This window comes from Aotus nancymaae, unplaced genomic scaffold (assembly GCF_030222135.1).
Source record: "Aotus nancymaae isolate 86718 unplaced genomic scaffold, 86718_ANA_hifiasm-v0.15.2.pri h1tg000089l, whole genome shotgun sequence".
NCBI lineage: Eukaryota > Metazoa > Chordata > Mammalia > Primates > Aotidae > Aotus > Aotus nancymaae.
Window position 1 is genome coordinate 20797618 of NW_026988504.1, and position 17488 is coordinate 20815105.

The 17488-nt window shown below is 53.5% G+C and overlaps 1 protein-coding gene across 2 annotated transcripts in view; it reads right to left on the reverse strand.

Moving 5' to 3' along the window:
• The window catches only part of CRHR1 (corticotropin releasing hormone receptor 1), a 51798-nt gene extending 40025 nt beyond the window's left edge, over positions 1 to 11773 (reverse strand). For both annotated transcript variants that reach the window (XM_064369182.1, XM_064369181.1), the window contains exon 1: positions 11522 to 11773. In XM_064369182.1, the coding sequence (XP_064225252.1) occupies positions 11522 to 11554 (33 nt within the window). In that variant the 5' untranslated portion in view covers positions 11555 to 11773. The remainder of the gene's footprint in view (positions 1 to 11521) is intronic.
• Between the last annotated feature and the right edge of the window lie 5715 nt (positions 11774 to 17488).

The following is a 17488-nucleotide window of genomic DNA, read 5'->3' on the forward strand; positions in this document are numbered from 1 at the left end:
TGGCCAAAGTTGAGGAATGAGGCAGCCCAGAAAGAGCCTAAACAGCAGCCTCTTCCCGGAGTCAGCGAGCTGAGCTCACCCAGCCGAGGCTCCAGCAGAGCCTCCCCAGGGCTGGCACCTCAGAGGCAGGAGGCAGAGCCGGGTCCTGGAACCTGGAGAAGTTGGGTTCCTTCATCCTGGATGAGTGCAGGGACAAGGGGTAGAACTGGTATGGGGCTAAGTCCTGTGAGCTTAGGGGAACTCACACAGAGCAAGGCTGCCCTTGCCCCACTGGGGCCTGTGACCACTGATCATGGGTCCTCAGCTCACCTTGGTGACAAGTGCAGATTGATGAGTGTGACAAGGAGGGAAAGGGGCCTACTCAGAACCTGCTACCAGGTAAGGGGTCTGAGCAAACCAAAGAGTTTCCTCCTCCTGGATAAGGGTCCTTCCTTCTTCCGTCGCCCAGCCTTGGCTGCCAGAAAGAGCCACTACATCACTTGCATCCATGCAACGGAGCCGCATAAGTGTGAAAAGCACAGCAGGAAGGCCAGGCTGTGTGAAGGGTGAACCAGAGGTCTGGGCCAGGCAGTGAATTCTGGCCCCCAAGGAGGACTTTAGGCCTGCACTATTCAAAGGGTGGTGAGGACCAGTCGGACTGGTCAAGTTTGCCAACCACAAGCAGTTGGTTCCTGGTCTATGACTTGATAAGCACAAAAATGGAGACTAAGCATTTGGAAACTTTGATGTGAATCCATCCCTGCTGGGACGTCCAAGCATGCAGTCAATACACTCATCTCAACAAACAGGGTCTAGACCGATTCAGATGCTGTCAGACTTGCCAGGTGAATCACATGGTGCAGGCTGCACATCAGGACCACAGGCCAGTCTGCCACGGATTGGAAAATCCATGCGGTCCTTCCCCACAGCTGGTTTGAGGGCCCTGCGTTAGCTGGAGGACAGAGTGCAATGCCTGGCTCACCAGGGAAGGCCTCACGGAGGAGGCGGGTCTTGGGTGACGGTTGGGCTTAGTTTTGAGGGGAGTCCTGGGGCAGGCAGCAGAGGGTGAAGGAGGGACCCCACCCATGAAAGCAGCAGGTCCCATCGACCTTTGGTGGGAGCAGGCCCCCTGCGGCAGCACAGGCATTTCCTCCTTCATTCTGCATCGTGGTCCAGTAAAGAGGACACAAAGACCCAGAGATTTGCCCGAGGTCACCCATCCAGGAAGTGGCTGAGTCAGCCTCAACCTCAGGCCTCCTGCCCTGTCAGCTTTAGGGACAGTGGTCCTTCCTCCAGGGTGCACGTGAGCCCCACGTCTCCTAGCCCTCCCATTTCACAGCCTTGCAGCAGCTTCCACTGTCAGGCCGTGAGGCCCCAGCCATCAGGAGAGAAAGGACATCCCAGACTGCCTCCCCCAATACCGACGCACAGGGAGCTGGAGGGATGGGATTCTGACAATCCGGATCCCACGAAGGTACCAGGAATGCCGGTGCTCTTGGCACCCCTGCCTTGCCTGGCTATTCCTGCCTCATCACCAGGAGAACCAGGACAGCACTAGGGAGGGAACCCCAGGATGCCACTAGGGCTGCCTCCCCAGACCCCGCTTAAGGACTAACGTGCCCGGGACCTGCTCTCTGGAGGCCCCAGCTTCTGAGACCTTCTCGCCCTTTTGTTTCTAAGCCCAGCGCCACAATTCCCTCTAGCAACATCCCCACCACACCTGCCCAGAACTGCTTATGAAGCAAAATGCTGCCTGTGCGTGCACGTGGACAACACCCCAGTGCGTGCAGACCGGGGGCGGAACACAGGGCAGTGCGGGAATCTTTTAATGTTACTAAGCCGTGCGGCAGCGTAGCCCTTGATAAGCCGTTGAGTCACAAATCCACACTCGGAGGCAGAGAGGGACCTATCTGTCTGGCTTGTGACTTGTGTCTTCTGTCGCCATAGCACTTCCACACTCAGATGCTCATCGGGGAGCTGGAGCAGGGAGAGGCCCTCCATTCAGTTCAGCATCTATTGTGCACCTACTGTGTGTGCAGTTCTGGACTAAGTGCTGGGCACACAGAGTGTGTGTGTGTGTGTGTATGTGTGTGTATATGTGTGCATGTATGTATGTGTGCGTGTGTATACGTGTGTGTATGTGTGCGTGTATGTGTATGTGTGTGTGTATGTGTGTGCATGTATGTCTTTGTATGTGTGGGTGTATGTATGTGTGTGCATACGTGTGTATATTTGTGTGTATGTGTGTGTATATGTGCACGTGTGTGTGTATATGTGCATGTGTGTGTGTATATGTGTGCGTGTATGTGTGTGGATATGTGTGTGTGTGTAAGGGAATCTTTCTAGTCTAGGCAGAGCTCATAATCTGTGGTGGGAACAAGGGTTCAGGTTAGATGTGGGTCACCAGGGGTCCGTGTGGAATCTGGTTAGTAGGTGTATTTGAGCCCCCTGTGGGGGGCACATCAAAGAGCTGGAAGACCCCATGTTGTGGGACAGCCCAGGATCCACCACGAGCTAGAGGCTCACACCAGGGGAAGGAATGAGGTGAGAACAAAGGAACAACCAGTGAGAGACAGACTTAGACTGGAGGGCTTCCTGGAGGAGGAGGTGGGGACAGTTCAAAAAGACTTTGGTGGACATGCCAGGTAAAGATTGGCACAGAGAGACTTGGGGGCAGAAGCTCCTGTAAGAGAAGCATCAGAAATGAATATTCTATTCTGCTGGGGGCGGGTGTGCAGGGTAGGAAGGAGAACAGTGAGACCGAGGCAGAAGGCCGGGGTGAGAAGCAAGAGATTCGAGGCGCGCCAGGTTCTTTCCCCTCTAGAAGGAGACAGGAGGACTCAACGGGGTCACTTGTGGGCCTTAGCGCAAGAGCAGCTCAGTAAATGGAGCACCTGGCCAGTAAACAGTGCAGCCGGCTGAGAACCCGGGTGGTGCGGGCAGGGGACAGGAGCAGAGTTGGGGGCAGAAAGAGGAAGGGGAAGGGTGTGGCTCAGACCAAGCCCAAGCCCAGGACACAAGGACCAGCCTCGCCCTGCCTGTCTGGGAAGATGGAGTGGCTGAGCCTCTCAGGCTCCCAGCCAGGCACAGGCAGCGAGGATGCTGTGGAGGCTGTCCAACCTGCTATCCACTTGCCTAAGGAAGCCTGTGGCCCCCGGGTGCCCAGCTGCTCCTCTGGAAGTCAACCTCCAACCCTGGCCTTGAGGTGGCGTTGCACCTGCCATGGGTCTGGCTGTGCTTACAGGAGAGGAAAGGTGGTTACCACATAGTGGCCTCTGAGGGGAGTGGCAGGTGCGGGTGTTATTATGAACATTGCACAGTAGCTCACTCTCCAGGGTTCCAGCATATGTGTGTGTGTGTGTGTGTGTGTGTGTGTGTGTGTGTGAGTGTGAGTGAGAGAGAGAGAGAGAGACAGAGAGAGAGAGACAGAGAAAATGCCCACTGAGAAACACATAGGACCACAGAGGCAACAGGTCCTGTCCCTTCTGCATCCTGCTTCTGGGGAGGGGGTGCAGCCCTGGGAGTGGTGGGAGGGAGTGGGATTGTGGGAGAAGCTCCTTCAGGGCACCCCTGCCCCCAGGGCTCTCCTGAAAGCTGAGGATGGCTTCAGGCACCCAGGCACAGGGATAGGGATGGGTAGGGGAATTCTTGTGAGGAACAGAGAGGACGTTTCCAGGAAATGCCACTGCTGGCCCCAGAAGCTGGGCACAGGCTCTCTTGGGTGCTGGGGAGAAAGTAAAAAGCAAGAATGACCAAGTCAGGCAGGTAGATCTTTTCCTTCTCCCTCCCTCTCTGCTTCTCTCACTGTCTGTCTCTCAGAAACTTCTATAAGAATGAAATTATCAGCTGGGTGTGGTGGCTCACGCCTGTGGCTGAGGCAGGTGGATCACCTGCAGTCAGGATTTCGAGACCAGCCTGGCCAACATGGTGAAACCCCATCTCTACTAAAAAATACAAAAAATTAGCCAGGTGTGGTGGCGAGCACCTGTAATCATAGCTACTGAGGAGGCTGAGGCAGGAGAATCACTTGAACCCGGGAGGCGGAGGTTGCAGTGAGCCAAGATTGCACCACTACACTCCAGCCTGGGTGACACAGTGAGACTCCATCTCAAAAAAAAAAGAAAAGAAAAGAAATCATCCACCCTCGCAGGCCCCTGGGCATCCCGCCAGGCCCTTATTCTGACAGTGCAGTCAGGGTCCTCAGTGCAGGGGGCCCAGACCTGTGAGGACTGTGCCTCAGATGGTGCCTGGACTGTCCTGCAGCCGTTCCCCCAGGAAAACCACTCCTGGACCCGCTTTGCCTTTCCAGTCCACGCAGCCCAGCCCCTCGTCCCCCCGCCACACTCCTTCCCCATATCTGCGCACAGGCTGCCCACTCAGCCTGGTACCTCTGGCCTCTGCTGAGCTAGGAAGGGTTTTCTAGAAATGAGCCCTTCACACACCTTGCCAAGGAGGCTGGGAAAACAGGGAGGGAGAGATGAATGGATCACAGAGGGAGAAAACTCCCCAATGTAAATGGCAGTGCTGCGACCATCTCTTGTCCTAGCCTTTCACCCCCGGGCAAGTGCCTTTCAGCTCTTTGGGCTTTTGTACCCACGGGAGACGATGATCAATAAGTTGTCCCAATTCTCCTAGAGGCCCTGACATTCCAGCACTCTAAAATGCAACTAAGGTTCCCACTGTGCTTCCTCATAGCCCCCACTACCTCTTAAAACTCCAGTGGGTAGGCTCTAAAGTATCGTGGTCAGCCTAGATCAAGCCCTGCCTCCCTGCTTCTGCAGCCACGGAAGTGGCTGGACCAGTCTAGCCAGTTTTCCCGGGCTCTGACCTAGGCGCACTGGCTCCCAACCAGACTGACTGGGGCTTGGAAACCAGCTGACGTGTGGAGGGGGCAGGTGCATGCCCCACAAATCCCACCTCAAAGCACCTCGCTGAGGCTGCTCTCTGGGCCCAGGAGCACCACGGGGGTGAGACGGCAAACTTGCTTGTGGTTAGAGGGCAGAAAACAGCCACAAACATATTAATTTTCCCAGAAACAGTTTTGTGGCGGCTGGGTGGACAGTTGTCAAAGAACCTATTTGGCTAAAGCATTTGAATCCGTGGTTCTACATGAAAGGGACCTGTCTTCCAGAGCTGGATTCTGACATGCCCGGTTCATGAAGCCCGCCTCCCTCCCTTCCTGCCATTCTTTCAATTTTGTTGAAGCGGATACTATGTACTCCGAAAACAAGTGATTAATAATCTCTGGTCTAATAGAATCCAGCTAGTTATTTTCGAAATAATTGTTTGCATCAGTGAGTGAATCATTTTGCATTACCCTCCCTACATATCTCTACTTTTATAGTCAGGTTTTTCCATATCAGAGATGTTCAGGTCCGTCCGTGACCTTGGAGCGCAGCTGATGGCTGGTAGCTGATCCCTTTTCCCCAGGGACTGAGAAGTGCTCTGAGGCAGGAGGAGATTGTATGTGCCAAGGACCCTTCCTCTACCCCCATCCCCTCACCACTCCTCCTTTTGATGGCCTTTCTTGGACTGAGGAAGTTGGTAATATTTATTAAGTGACTGCTATAGCTAATATTTATTATGCACTTACTGTGTGCCAGACACTGTGCAACTGTGCGTAATTTCACACCTGGCATCTCATGGTCATTAAGATTATCCCATAAAGTAGGTATTATTTCCCCTGATTTAGACAGATGAAGAAACTGAGGTTCAGAGTGATAACTTGGCCACAGCTTCAGGGCAGATTCAGGATTCAAGCCCACCTTTGCTTCACCTGCTCTTCCCACCCATACAAGATGTTGACTGCCACGTTAGGTGGGGTGAGGGATGGCTGTCCGAGAGCAACAAGTCCAAAGACAGGTATTTTAAAAGGATGCAGGCTGGGCACGGCGGCTCACGCCTGTAACCCAACACTTTGGGAGGCTGAGGTGGGAGGATCGCTTGAGCCCAGGAGTTCGAGACCAGCCTGGGCAATATGGCAAGACCCTGCGTCTACAAAAAAAATTTAAAATTAGCTAGGTGTAGTTGGTGCATGCCTGTAGTCCCAGGTACTCAGGAGGCTGAGGTGGGAGGATCACTTGAGCCCAGGAGGTTGAGGCTGTGGTGAGCTGTGTTCACACCACTGCACTCCAGCCTGGGGAACAGACTGAGACCCTGTCTTAAAAAAAAAAAAAAATTCTAGGGACTCTGCCGACAGGGACCTCTGAATTTAGGTAGACAGGAGTCATTTGTAATTAACAAATTCATTCTTTGACTATTAAAACTGCAGCTGAAATCTCGACCTGGCCTTACCTTCCAAATGGGCTCACGGTTCTTTTGTTGATACCATGAGTGATTAGGGTAGAATCAGAGCTGGGAGAGATCACCCCACTCCCTCTTTTCACTGAGGAAGAAACGGCCCAGATCACTGCTAGCGACCTGCCCTCGTCCAGACACAGCAAAAGCACTGGAGTTTCACCAGCTGAAGCCCCACCCCCAAGGGATTCTCCAGATCACTAGGGTGCTGCGTTGGCTGGCTGTTGTTTTCTCTTTTCTAATAACCACAGTGGGCTTAGGGGGGAGTTCTAGTCCTTTCTGCATCAGTGGTTTTCTGCTAGGGTGGTTTGAGCATCCCTCAGCCTTCTGTTTTGACATGACATCTGCATCCTGTGGGAACAGAAACGGGTTCTTTCCGGTTGTACAATACCAAACAGAAGAAGCAACAATAAAACCATCCATCCAGTCGACAAACATTTGATAAACACCTACTATGTGCAACAATTGTGAGGCCCAGTGCCACGAAGGGTAAAAGACGAACAGTGTGTAATATATTATATGTCCAGGAGCTGCTGGTTGCTGTTCCTGTACTAACTTATTTCTGCTGAAAGTAGCCACCTTGCAACTTTTTCTGAAAGCAGACTGTGCCAGGCGCTGTTCAGACACTTTCCACGTATTAATTCCTTTTGTCCTTACCTCAACCTTCTGAGTTAGGCATTTCCCCCCATTTTACAGCTGGGGATGCTGAAGCTCAGAGAGAGTACTTAGATCCAAGTACCATGTTTCAAAGTCTCTCAGCTTGGGCAAAGCTAGGAAGGGGCAGAGCTGGGAATCGAATCAGTGGCACCCGACTCTTCCCGTGTGAGGAGTATTTCAAATACTCCCTAAGGAGTATATCCTGTTTACAGACAAACTATGACTCAGAGAGTGAAGGTGATCTACCTGATGTCACACAGCTGACTGGAGGCAGAGCTGAGACCAGTCAGGTTCACTGACTCCCAGGCTGATGGCCTTTCCCCTTCAATAGCTGCTGAAATTATCAGCCCTGCACCTAACTGCTTCCTTCTGGGCTGCACCATGGCCAGAGCTCAGGCCCATGGCCTTGGTAGGTATCATGGGCACTTGGGGTGGTGGCACCTCTGACCCCCAAACTCCCTGTGTACGGCTGAACTTGGCTGGAGGCCGATGCTCTGAGGAGCCAAATGTTAGAAAGGGTGAGAAATGGGTTTTCCACTTGAGCTCGTCCTCACTGGCTCTGGGTGAGTGTTCTACTTTTCCGTTATCTACACACTCCTCTCTATGGCTAGTCATTTCCAATCCGAGGGGCTTAGCCTGGCTTTTGGGCCCCTCCCCGACTTTGCCCCCGATCTATGGCCAGGCCAGTAGTTCCTGCAGGCTGCAGCAGCCCACTGGCGCACGCTGGGCTCATCGTTTTGCATTCCTCATGGCTCCTGCCAACGCTCCCCTCGAAAACCTGGCTCCATATCATTAAATCAAAGAAACAACTTGGAAATGGCCCAGATATGCACCCATATGGGGACGGCAAAGTCCATTCACTCACAGGCCACACGCAGACATATTCTCCCAAGGAGGCTCAGGATAACGTGAAACAGACTTGGGCTGTGACACTGGGGAGTGAGCTGCCCGGCAGCCACAGCTGTGCCCAGACAGGTGCTTGAGAAGGGGACCTGTGGGGGGTATTTTTTTTTTTTTTTTTGAGACGGAGTTTCACTCTTGTTACCCAGGCTGGAGTACAATGGCACAATCTCGGCTCACCGCAACCTCCGCCTCCTGGGTTCAGGCAATTCTCCTGCCTCAGCCTCCTGAGTAGCTGGGATTACAGGCACGCACTACCATGCCCAGCTAATTTTTTGTATTTTTAGTAGAGACGGGGTTTCACCGTGTTAACCAGGATGGTCTCGATCTCTTGACATCGTGATCCACCCGCCTCGGCCTCCCAAAGTGCTGGGATTACAGGCGTGAGCCACCGCGCCCTGCCGTGGGGGGTATTTTTAAAATGAATTACACAACAGCTGGATTCAGAGAGTGAGGCTGCAATCATTTTTCTATTCTGGTTTTCAAACTTTGCCTATAGCTGCTAAGTTGCTTATATAAGAATAACAATAATAATAAAACCAGCTCCCTCCTGGGAGATCACTCTCCTGTTAGAACCCATGGAGAGGCCTTGCCTTCTGCACCCCTCACAGACACTGGGACCTGTGTTTAGAGTCACACTCCACCTCCCTGCGAGGAGCTGCAGTGGGTGCGTGGGTGACTCCCAGGTGCTCAGGCCCCTGCCCCTTCCTGGGGATAGAGACAATGTCTTGCTTGTCTTCTGACTCATGGCCACTTGCACACACATCGTCTCTCCCCACTCATACACACACCGTCACACACCCTGTCTCTCCCCATTCACATGCATTTCCCCCCAGGACTCTGTAACCGGTATACTGCGAGGCCCACAATATAGGCCCCAGAGTGGACACTTCCCAACACTGGCTGACTTGCTGGGGACAGCGCTGGATTTGGGATGAACACTAAGTCCCTAGATTTGTACTCTCATGCTGGCAAAACTACCTGGGCTCTCATCTGGCTGAGATCTAGGGTGAGGTTTAAAGGGCTTAGAATATTTTCTGGTAATGGCTGGGCACCGTGGCTCATGCCTGTAATCCTAGCATTTTGGGGGGCCAAGGCTGGCTGATTGCTTTAGCCCAGGAGTTTGAGACCAGCCTGGACAATATAGTGAAACCCCATTTCTATAAAAAAAAAAAAAATTAGCTGGGTGTGGTAGTGCATGCCTATGGTCCCAGCTATTCTGGAGGTTGGGGTGGGAGGATTACTGGAGCCCAGGGAGGTTGAGGCTTCAGCGAGCTGAGATCACACCACTGTGCTCCAACCTGGGCGGCAGAGTAAGACCCTATCCCAAAAAAAGAAAAAAAAAAGATATTTTCTGGTAAAAGCAAACAAAACAAAGCCTTATATCAGAGTGCCCAGGTTTGAATTCTGACTTCACTACTCACTGGCTGTATGACCCTGAACCAGTTACTTAGCCTGTCTGTGTCTCAGGAATAATTCCTACTTTCTAAGGCTGTTAGGAGGACTCAATGACTTAATATTTGCAAAGCAGGTAGAATAATGCCCAGTGAATTGTAGATGTTACATAAATAAAAGAAAAAAAGCAACTATTAAATAGAAACCAGCTTTTGAAACCAGCATTCGCTGGCCATTCCCTGGCTGCGCCTCATTCATTTGGTATTTACTGAGTGCTTACTGAGTTTATTAGGCCAGTCATAAAGGGCACACACTCCACCATCTAGTAGGAATAACAGAAATAAAAAGACTTTTTTTTTGAGATGGAGTTTCGCTCTGTTACCCAGGCTGGAGTGCAACGGCACGATCTCGGCTCACCGCAACCTCCGCCTCCAGGGTTCAGGCAATTCTGCCTCAGCCTCCTGAGTAGCTGGGATTACAGGCACGCGCCACCATGCCCAGCTAATTTTTTTTTTTTTTTTTTTGTATTTTTAGTAGAGACGGGGTTTCACCATGTTGACCAGGGTGGTCTCGATCTCTTGACCTCGTGATCCACCCACCTCGGGCTCCCAAAGTGTTGGGATTACAGGCGTGAGCCACCGCGCCCGGCCCGACTTTTTTTTTTTTTTTTTTTTAAAGAAAAATATGATCATTCTAAACAGAGATTTGCACACAACTCTAAGGAAGGCCAGAGAAAGAACATTGATCTATTTCAGTGTAAACTTGAAAAAAAAAAAAAAAACACACCCACATTTCAATCCTTTGAATCCATTTAAAAGACTGAATTTGGTCTAACTGGTTTGTGCATTTAGACCAGGCTTCGATACACACAAGCCTTTTGGAAAATATTCCCATTTAGTGCCACCTATTCGACCTCTCTGGATGTTTTTCTTCACCTTCCTCATCCATCTGTCTCCTTGAACTCCCAGAAAATAATCTCTGAGTTCATCTCTAGCCCTCAGGTAACAGATGGGGGAGAGGATGTGGGTTCAATGAGACCAACTCTCATTTTAAGAATCAATTTATAAATATTTCGGGAGGGGCAGGATTAGAGAAAAATCTCAGTAACTTGTAACGTCTCAACTAACGTCTCATTAAAAAATCTTGGTGCTTTAACTGAAACCACTTGGTAAGCCGGTATACGTACAGTTGGTTTAATAACTGATGGAAAAATGAAATTCCGCCAATCCGCACCCCTCCCCCAAATCCACCGAAGTCTCTTTAATGTAATCGCTTTGAATGCCCTGAACCGGGTCAGGCTGGTGTCTACGTTTGTGGCTGAAGCGGACCTTGCGGGGTCCCGAGCCCCGGGCGAGGCGGTGCCCAGGAGGGCGCGGCACGGGGTTTCCCGGCAGCCGCGCAGAGGCCCACCCGCCCCTCCGGCCGGCTGCAGCGGGCGCGCCTACACCTTGCAAGACCAGAACGCTGTGGAAAGCGCTCGGGGCTGCAAGTGACGCCTGGCACTAGCGGCGGGCCGGACTGCCGGCCTCCCGGCCCTTCCCGGGCGCACACGGCCCGCAGGCCGCCCCCGCCGCCCACGAACTTCAGCGGGCAGACGCTGGACGTACGGTCTGGCGACTTTCCTAAACTCCAGCGCCCGATCCGCGTCTCAGGGTCGGCTGTGCAGCGCGGGGATCTCGGTGCCCAGCCTCGGAGAACGAGTGTCGCGCTCCCGGGCAGCGGCGGGGGAATGGGAACAGCCACCGGCGGCACCGTCTCCTCCCCCGAGACTGCGATATTGATCAAGGGCTCGCAGGCGCGGGCGGCATTAATCTCCCTGGACTCGCAGCTTGCCGCGGAGAAGGAGCAGGACGCGCTCCCGGGACTGGGGCGGGGGCGGGCAGAGTCGGGGAGCTATGAGGGGGTGCTGGGGCGAGGCGGGGAACCCCGCTTCAGAGCCTCCCGTCCCGGGGCCGGGGTCTGCAGGGAGGGCGTGGGAGGCGGAACCCAGCGTCTGCCCCAAAGCCTAGAGCGATTCTTGGCGCGGAGCCGGCTACCGGGTGGGCGGACCCCTCCTCCGCCAACATCCCCGCGGCTCCGCCACGATTTCTTTTCTCACCTGAATCTCCCCCTGCCCACCAAATCTTGGCTCCAAAGGTCCAGAGAGTTAGGCTGCCCCAGAGCCCAGCCTTCCCCGACCTGACCGCCGCTCTCCTGGCGCCCCCGCCCCCATGGCACCCACAGCCCGGCCCCGTCCCGCGTCCGCCGGGGGCTGGGGGCGCCCGCGCTGGAGGGCGGGCCGGCGGGCTCTTACCTTGACAAGCCGAAGCTGCGGGTGCCGTCCCATCCTCGGGCTCGCTCGGTTACCGTCCTGAACGCCCGGGTACCCCAGGCATCCCAGAGAGGCCGGCGGGCTGCTGCGGGCTCGGGCAGCACGCGGTGGGCGGCCGGACTCCTCGGTGGCTGCCCGGTGCGGAGGTGCCCGGCTCCGCGCTCCCCGGCCCCGCGGGCCGGCCCGGCCGGCTCTCGCTCGCCCCTTCCCGGGGAAGTCTGGCCGCCGTTTCCCGATTCAGCCCGGCCGGAGGCCGCCTCTTGCCCGCCTCGCCCCTGCCGCCTCCCCCACGGTCCGCGCCGCTCCTCGCCTCGGCTCCCCGCCCCCTCGCCCAGCTCGTCCCCTCCCCTCCCTCCCCCTCCCCCCTTCCCCCTCTCCCCTCCCCCCTCCCCCCTCCTCTCCCTCTCCTTCTCCCCTCCCCTCCTCTCCCCTCCCCTCCCCTTCAGTCCCTCCTCCGCGCCTCGCCCCTCGGCTCCCTGCCCAATCCTCGCCCCTCGGCTCCCTCCCCGCTCTCTCCCCTTCCCCCGGCCCGCTGCCTGCGCCCCGCCGCCAGGATCCCCTTTCCCTACGCCCGGGTTTGCGGCAGTCCTCGGGGCGCGCTGGCGGCGGTGGCGGCCGCCGCAGCCCGGGGAGAAACCGGGGATGGGGGAGGGGGCGGCGGGAGAGGATGCAGCCTCCCGCCACCCGCCCGGCAGAGGTCCGGGCCTGGGAAGTCCAGGGGAGCCGGGGGCACTTGGGCGGGGGTGCTCAGGTGAATTTATGAGGGCGAGGTTATTGGTGGCGGTGGAACAGGGCGGTCCCCACTGAGCGAAGCCGCCGCGGAACCCGGGGAAGCTGCGACCTGCGTTTGGGCAGTTCCCGCCCTGCAGCGGGCTAGCGGGAGCTCCTCGCCGCCACCACTCCAGCCGCGCCGGGCGCCGGGCCCAACTCCCAGCACCTTTGGCATTGACGTGCCTGGTGCGCGCTGAGACGCGAACGCTCTGCGGGATGAGCCCTTATTCATTAGTTCGTTCCTTCCTTCATTCGTTCATCTTACAAACTGAGTGCCTGCCCACTTTGGTTCAGGCAAGGGGCTGGATCTGGGAACCTTTTGGACCTGGGAGCCCCAAGATGAAAGGGAGACGGCGGTGCCCCGCAAGACAAGCGGGCACTGAACGCAGCCCTGGGGAAAGCTGGGTGCAGATTGCGCTGCAGCGCTGCGAACGGGGCTAGGAGTCCGCGGGCAGGGCGTGGGGAGGCCACAGCGCCCCCTCCCGGCCGAGCCCTCAGGGCAGCGTTGGGGCTCCCGCCAGACCCCGGGGTCGTCTTCTGGACTGGCTCACGAGCTCCCAATCCCGGGAAGCAACTCCCAGCCCTTCCGGATGAACAGAACTTTTGACGTCCTTTTCCCTCTTCCTCTCTCCTATCAGAGCTGATAAAGGAGAAGAGGAGTCACTGGGAGGTAGAGAAATCTTCACCCGCAGAGCCTAGGCTGCCTGGCCTATGCAACCCCTGTAGGGTACACCAAAACACCTGGGGCGCGGGCAACCGGCTTTGAAATCAAACTGAACCCACCTGCCCTGCATCCCGTGCACTGCTGTGCCCACCCTACTACTCCCTCCTGCCCACTTCTCAGCACATTGGGCAAGAGCCAGCATGTTCATGCGTCCACTGGCCTTCATATGGGGCTGGAGTCATTTTAGGAAGTCATATGATCCAACATAGAGTTTACTGGTGAGAAAATGGAGGCACACAGAGGGTGGTGACCTGTCCAAAGTCCTACAGCTGGTAAGCCTAGTCCTCCCTCTCCTGATTCCCAGCTCACAGCACCTGGAGGGCTGGGCCCTAAAGGGACCTGGGGCTCTGAAGTGGGGAGGGGCATTGCCCAGGAAGCCAGCTGCTCACATGGCTTAGCCACACACCTGGCACTTTCTAGGTGAAGCACACAGTCCCAAGTCTTGCAAAACCCACATGGTTGTGCCGAGCTGGGCACTGACTCACCCCAGCCAACCCCAGATGGGATGGACGTGCTAAGCAGATGGCCAACTAACTGGTCTCAACAACAGTTAGGTGCAGGGCAGTCTGATGTCACGCAGGTTCTGGAGTCAGACGGCCTGACTTTGAATCTTGGCTTTTCCACTTACAAGCTGTATAAAGTTAGAGAATTATTTAACAATGCCTCAATTTTCTCATCTATATAATCGGGGTAGAAACGCTACTTCTGAGAATGGTTGGGGAGTTAGAAGGAGCTGATATTTGTAAAGAGCTTAGAATGGAGCCTGGCGCATAGCAAAAACTTAATGAGGGTTAGCTGTAGTCACCAATACTATCATCATCACGATGGAGTGGACTGGGTGCTCGAGTGTGAGGGGCAGCTTGGTCCCTCCCTCTGGGCAATTCTTTGTGGGGAGCAGAATTCTTGATCAGAAAGTCACCAGCAGCAGTACATTTGGGAATCAGAGGAGAAGAAGCTGGTTGGTCCTCTGGGAGCTTTGCCCAGGCCCGGCCAAGGCCCCGCTCCCTCCCTGGCCCCACCTTGGAGCACACTCTCTAGGGACTAGACAGTTCCAGCTTCTGTGCTTCTTTCTGCTTAATAAACACCATCAAATTTTGCCTCTCTGAGCCCCGTTATCCTCTCCTTGACATGATCTTTAAATATGCTAATGCCATCGATTGGACTGCAATCAAGTCTGGCTCTTCCTGACTTTTTTGCCCAGGAGTCAGACCTTCTGGCTTTCTGAAGTGGCGTCAACAGATAGCACATTTCATCCTGTCCGTGTTGATTTCACTGACTTACCCTCCACCCCACCGCATCCCACCGCAGCTGCAGACTGGCAGGTAGGCGGAGGGAGGCTTCTGCCTAATTCCTCGACCTACTTATTTATAGTTTTGGCCTTGGCAGCCTCAGGGGGGTTATGAGAGTTTGGCGCTTAACATTCCCTCTGTAAAAAGGTTCAATATCCCCTTTCATTTGTCCTGAAGCTACTTTCTTTCACCTTCAAGGGCCTGGCTCTCATCTCTTGGGCTTGGTGAAGATGCTAGTGTCTGCCCTGTCCCTCCCTCCCATACCCTGCCTCCCCTCTCAGCCCCAGCCAGAGCAGCCCCATGGCTTGGGGTGGTCTTAGCAGCCTCTGCACACCCTCCTCAGGACAGGCTCCTACTCCATTCCAGCATTCTTTTCCCAGCCTGATCTTCCCCAAACTCTCTTCTCATCCCATCCCTCCCTTGCTCTCTCCCCTTCCTGTCCAGGCCTGCAGCAGAATCGGCTTTCATTCATTTAATCTGCCAGATTTGGAAGAAAGGAGAAATGTGAGGATTCCAAACAGGAATAAAAGACAATTGCTTGTCCTTCCAAACAGTAGGAGAGACAGATTTGATGTAATGATGGGTGAGACCCAGGTGGGGAGGGCTGAATAGACACCTCCTACCTGTGAGGTTCCGCTGGCTTAACCATCCCAGGAAGGTTGATGGTCTGGAACCATAATTCTCAGACAACTGTGGCAAAGGACTGGTTCTGTATTTTTATATTTCTAATCTGTCACAGGCCAATATGATTGCAAAACACTGCAGGAATGAATTATTAGAAAAATGCAATAAAAGGCAAGTTGTGGTGGTTCACACCTGTAATTTCAACATTTTGGGAGGCCAAGGCAGGCAGATTACTTGAGGTCAGGAGTACAAGACCAGCTTGGCCAACATGGTGAAACCGCATCTCTACTAAAAATACAAAAATTGCCTGGCGTGGTGGTGTCCGCCTGTAATCCCAGCTACTTGGGAGGCTGATGCAGGAGAATCACTGGAACCTGGGAGGCGGAGGTTGCATTGGACCCAGATCTTGCCACTGCACTCCAACCTGGGCAATAGATCAAGACTCGGTCTTAAAAAAAACAGAAAGAAAAAGGAAAGAAAAGAAAAAAGAAATATGCAATTTAAAAAAGACAAAATGAAAGCCCAGTTTTAAACACCAGCACATCATATGAATATAAAACTATTCTGTCAAATGGCTTAAAAATGTGTAAATGTGGCTGGGTACAGTGGCTTACACCTGTAATCCCAGCACTTTGGGAGGCTGAGGTGGGTGGATCACCTGAAATCAGGAGTTTGAGACCAGCCTGATCAACATGGTGAAACCCTGGCTCTACTAGAAATATAAAAATTAGCCAAGCATGGTGGCACACATCTGTAATCCCAGCTACTCAGGAGACTGAGGCAGGAGAATTGCTTGAACCCCGGAGGTTGAGGTTGCAGTAAGCCGAGATTGCACCATTGAACTCCTGCCTGGATAATGAGAGTAAAATTTCGTCTCAAAAAAAAAAAAAAAAAAAAAAAAAAAAACCACGTCTAAATGCTTACTCTCCATTTCTGCACTTACCTGGTCATAACCCGGCAACATATAATTTGCAGACAGGTGCCGGTCTGTAGATCATGCTTGGAGTAGCACTGGTCTAGAATGTTTGTGACATATGAGGCTAGGAAAGTGACCTCTTTAAAATCCCACGAACATTGGGGGATATTGTGTTAATTACTCTATTCATCTGTGCCTACATTCAACAAACATTTAATGAGGAGCAACTATGTACCAGTCACTGTTGGACACTGAAGCTAATAAAGATAAATATAACAGGGTCCTGGCCCTTAAGATGTTCACAGGCTGGAATGGGAAGCAGCCACTTTGATGAATAATTAAGAGCTAGTGAAATTGGGTCAACAATAGACCAGGCACTGTGGGTGTGGAGGCAGGAATATTAATTCTGCCTGAGACCAATGGGGAAGACTCTACCAAGGAGGTGATGCTTGTGCTGGGCTTTGGAGGCAGAGAGGCAGGTGTTTCATCCCATATGGCCAGCCGGCATTCGATAGATGAATTAAAATGTGTGGAGTGTTCAGCGCAGTGCTTAGCACATAGTAAATGCTTCAAATGTTTGCTGTTTTTATTATTCAGTATTATGATGATCGTCATTGTTACTATTCACCTATATCTGCCCAGCACTGTGCTTAGTTTGGCATGGGGTTGTGGAAGTCACCAGAGGTAATTTAGTTGGGGAAGGAGGCGATCTGGCTTTAAGCCCACCCCCTTTGTCAGAGGAAAGATTTTTCTGGAAGAGGTGGGCTGGGAGCTGGGTATTGAAGGAAGTGTGTAGGGACATGTGAGCGAGGGAGACTTTCAAGGCAGGAGGGTCGCTTAGAGACACAGTCCAAGAAACAAGTATAGGGCAGGGGAAGAGACTGGTCTGAAGGGAACAGAAGATGGGATGAGGCTGGGGGTTGCAGAGGACGGGGGCTGTGGATTTTCCAGGCCTTTGGATAAGGAGTGTGATATTCTTCATTCTCTCACTTAGAACAACAGAAAATAACAATAATTAAAATTTGTCTTGCAGTTTGCACGATATAGCTCTTTCACAAATATTTTCCCATTTAATCCTTTTAACAACCCCATGAAGGAGGTATTAACAGCCTCACTTTACAGATGAGAAGGCTGAGCTCAGAGGTTGGTACCTCTGAGCCCAAGGTCACACAGCTGGCTTTGGCACAGACAGGATTGGAGCCCCATGTCCCCAGCTCCCACTCCAGATATTTTCCAGTGTACCATGGAGAGGTGACCTGAGCCTAGCCCTCCAGGGGGCTGGGGCATCACCTGTAGGAGGTCCCTGGCTCCAGGAAAATGATGCTCTGGGTCTAGTCTTCCCTTTTTGCTTTTCCCAGCGGACGGGCTAAAGTGGGGAGTGGAGACCAGCCACAGGACAGAGGTTGGCAGTGACAGCAGGCTAGGGCCACAGAGGGCTCCTCCTTCTCTCTCCAAGTCTGAGTCTGTGCCACTCAAGGGTGAGTGAACTTACCCTGGGCACAATTACCATATTTTGCATTTATTAAGTGTGGTCAAGAGGGTCACTGAAGTTTGTTGCTTTTTTTTTTTTTCTTTTAAGAACACTTATTAAAGGTGAATTTGAAATAAGAGTTGGGCGAATGGGA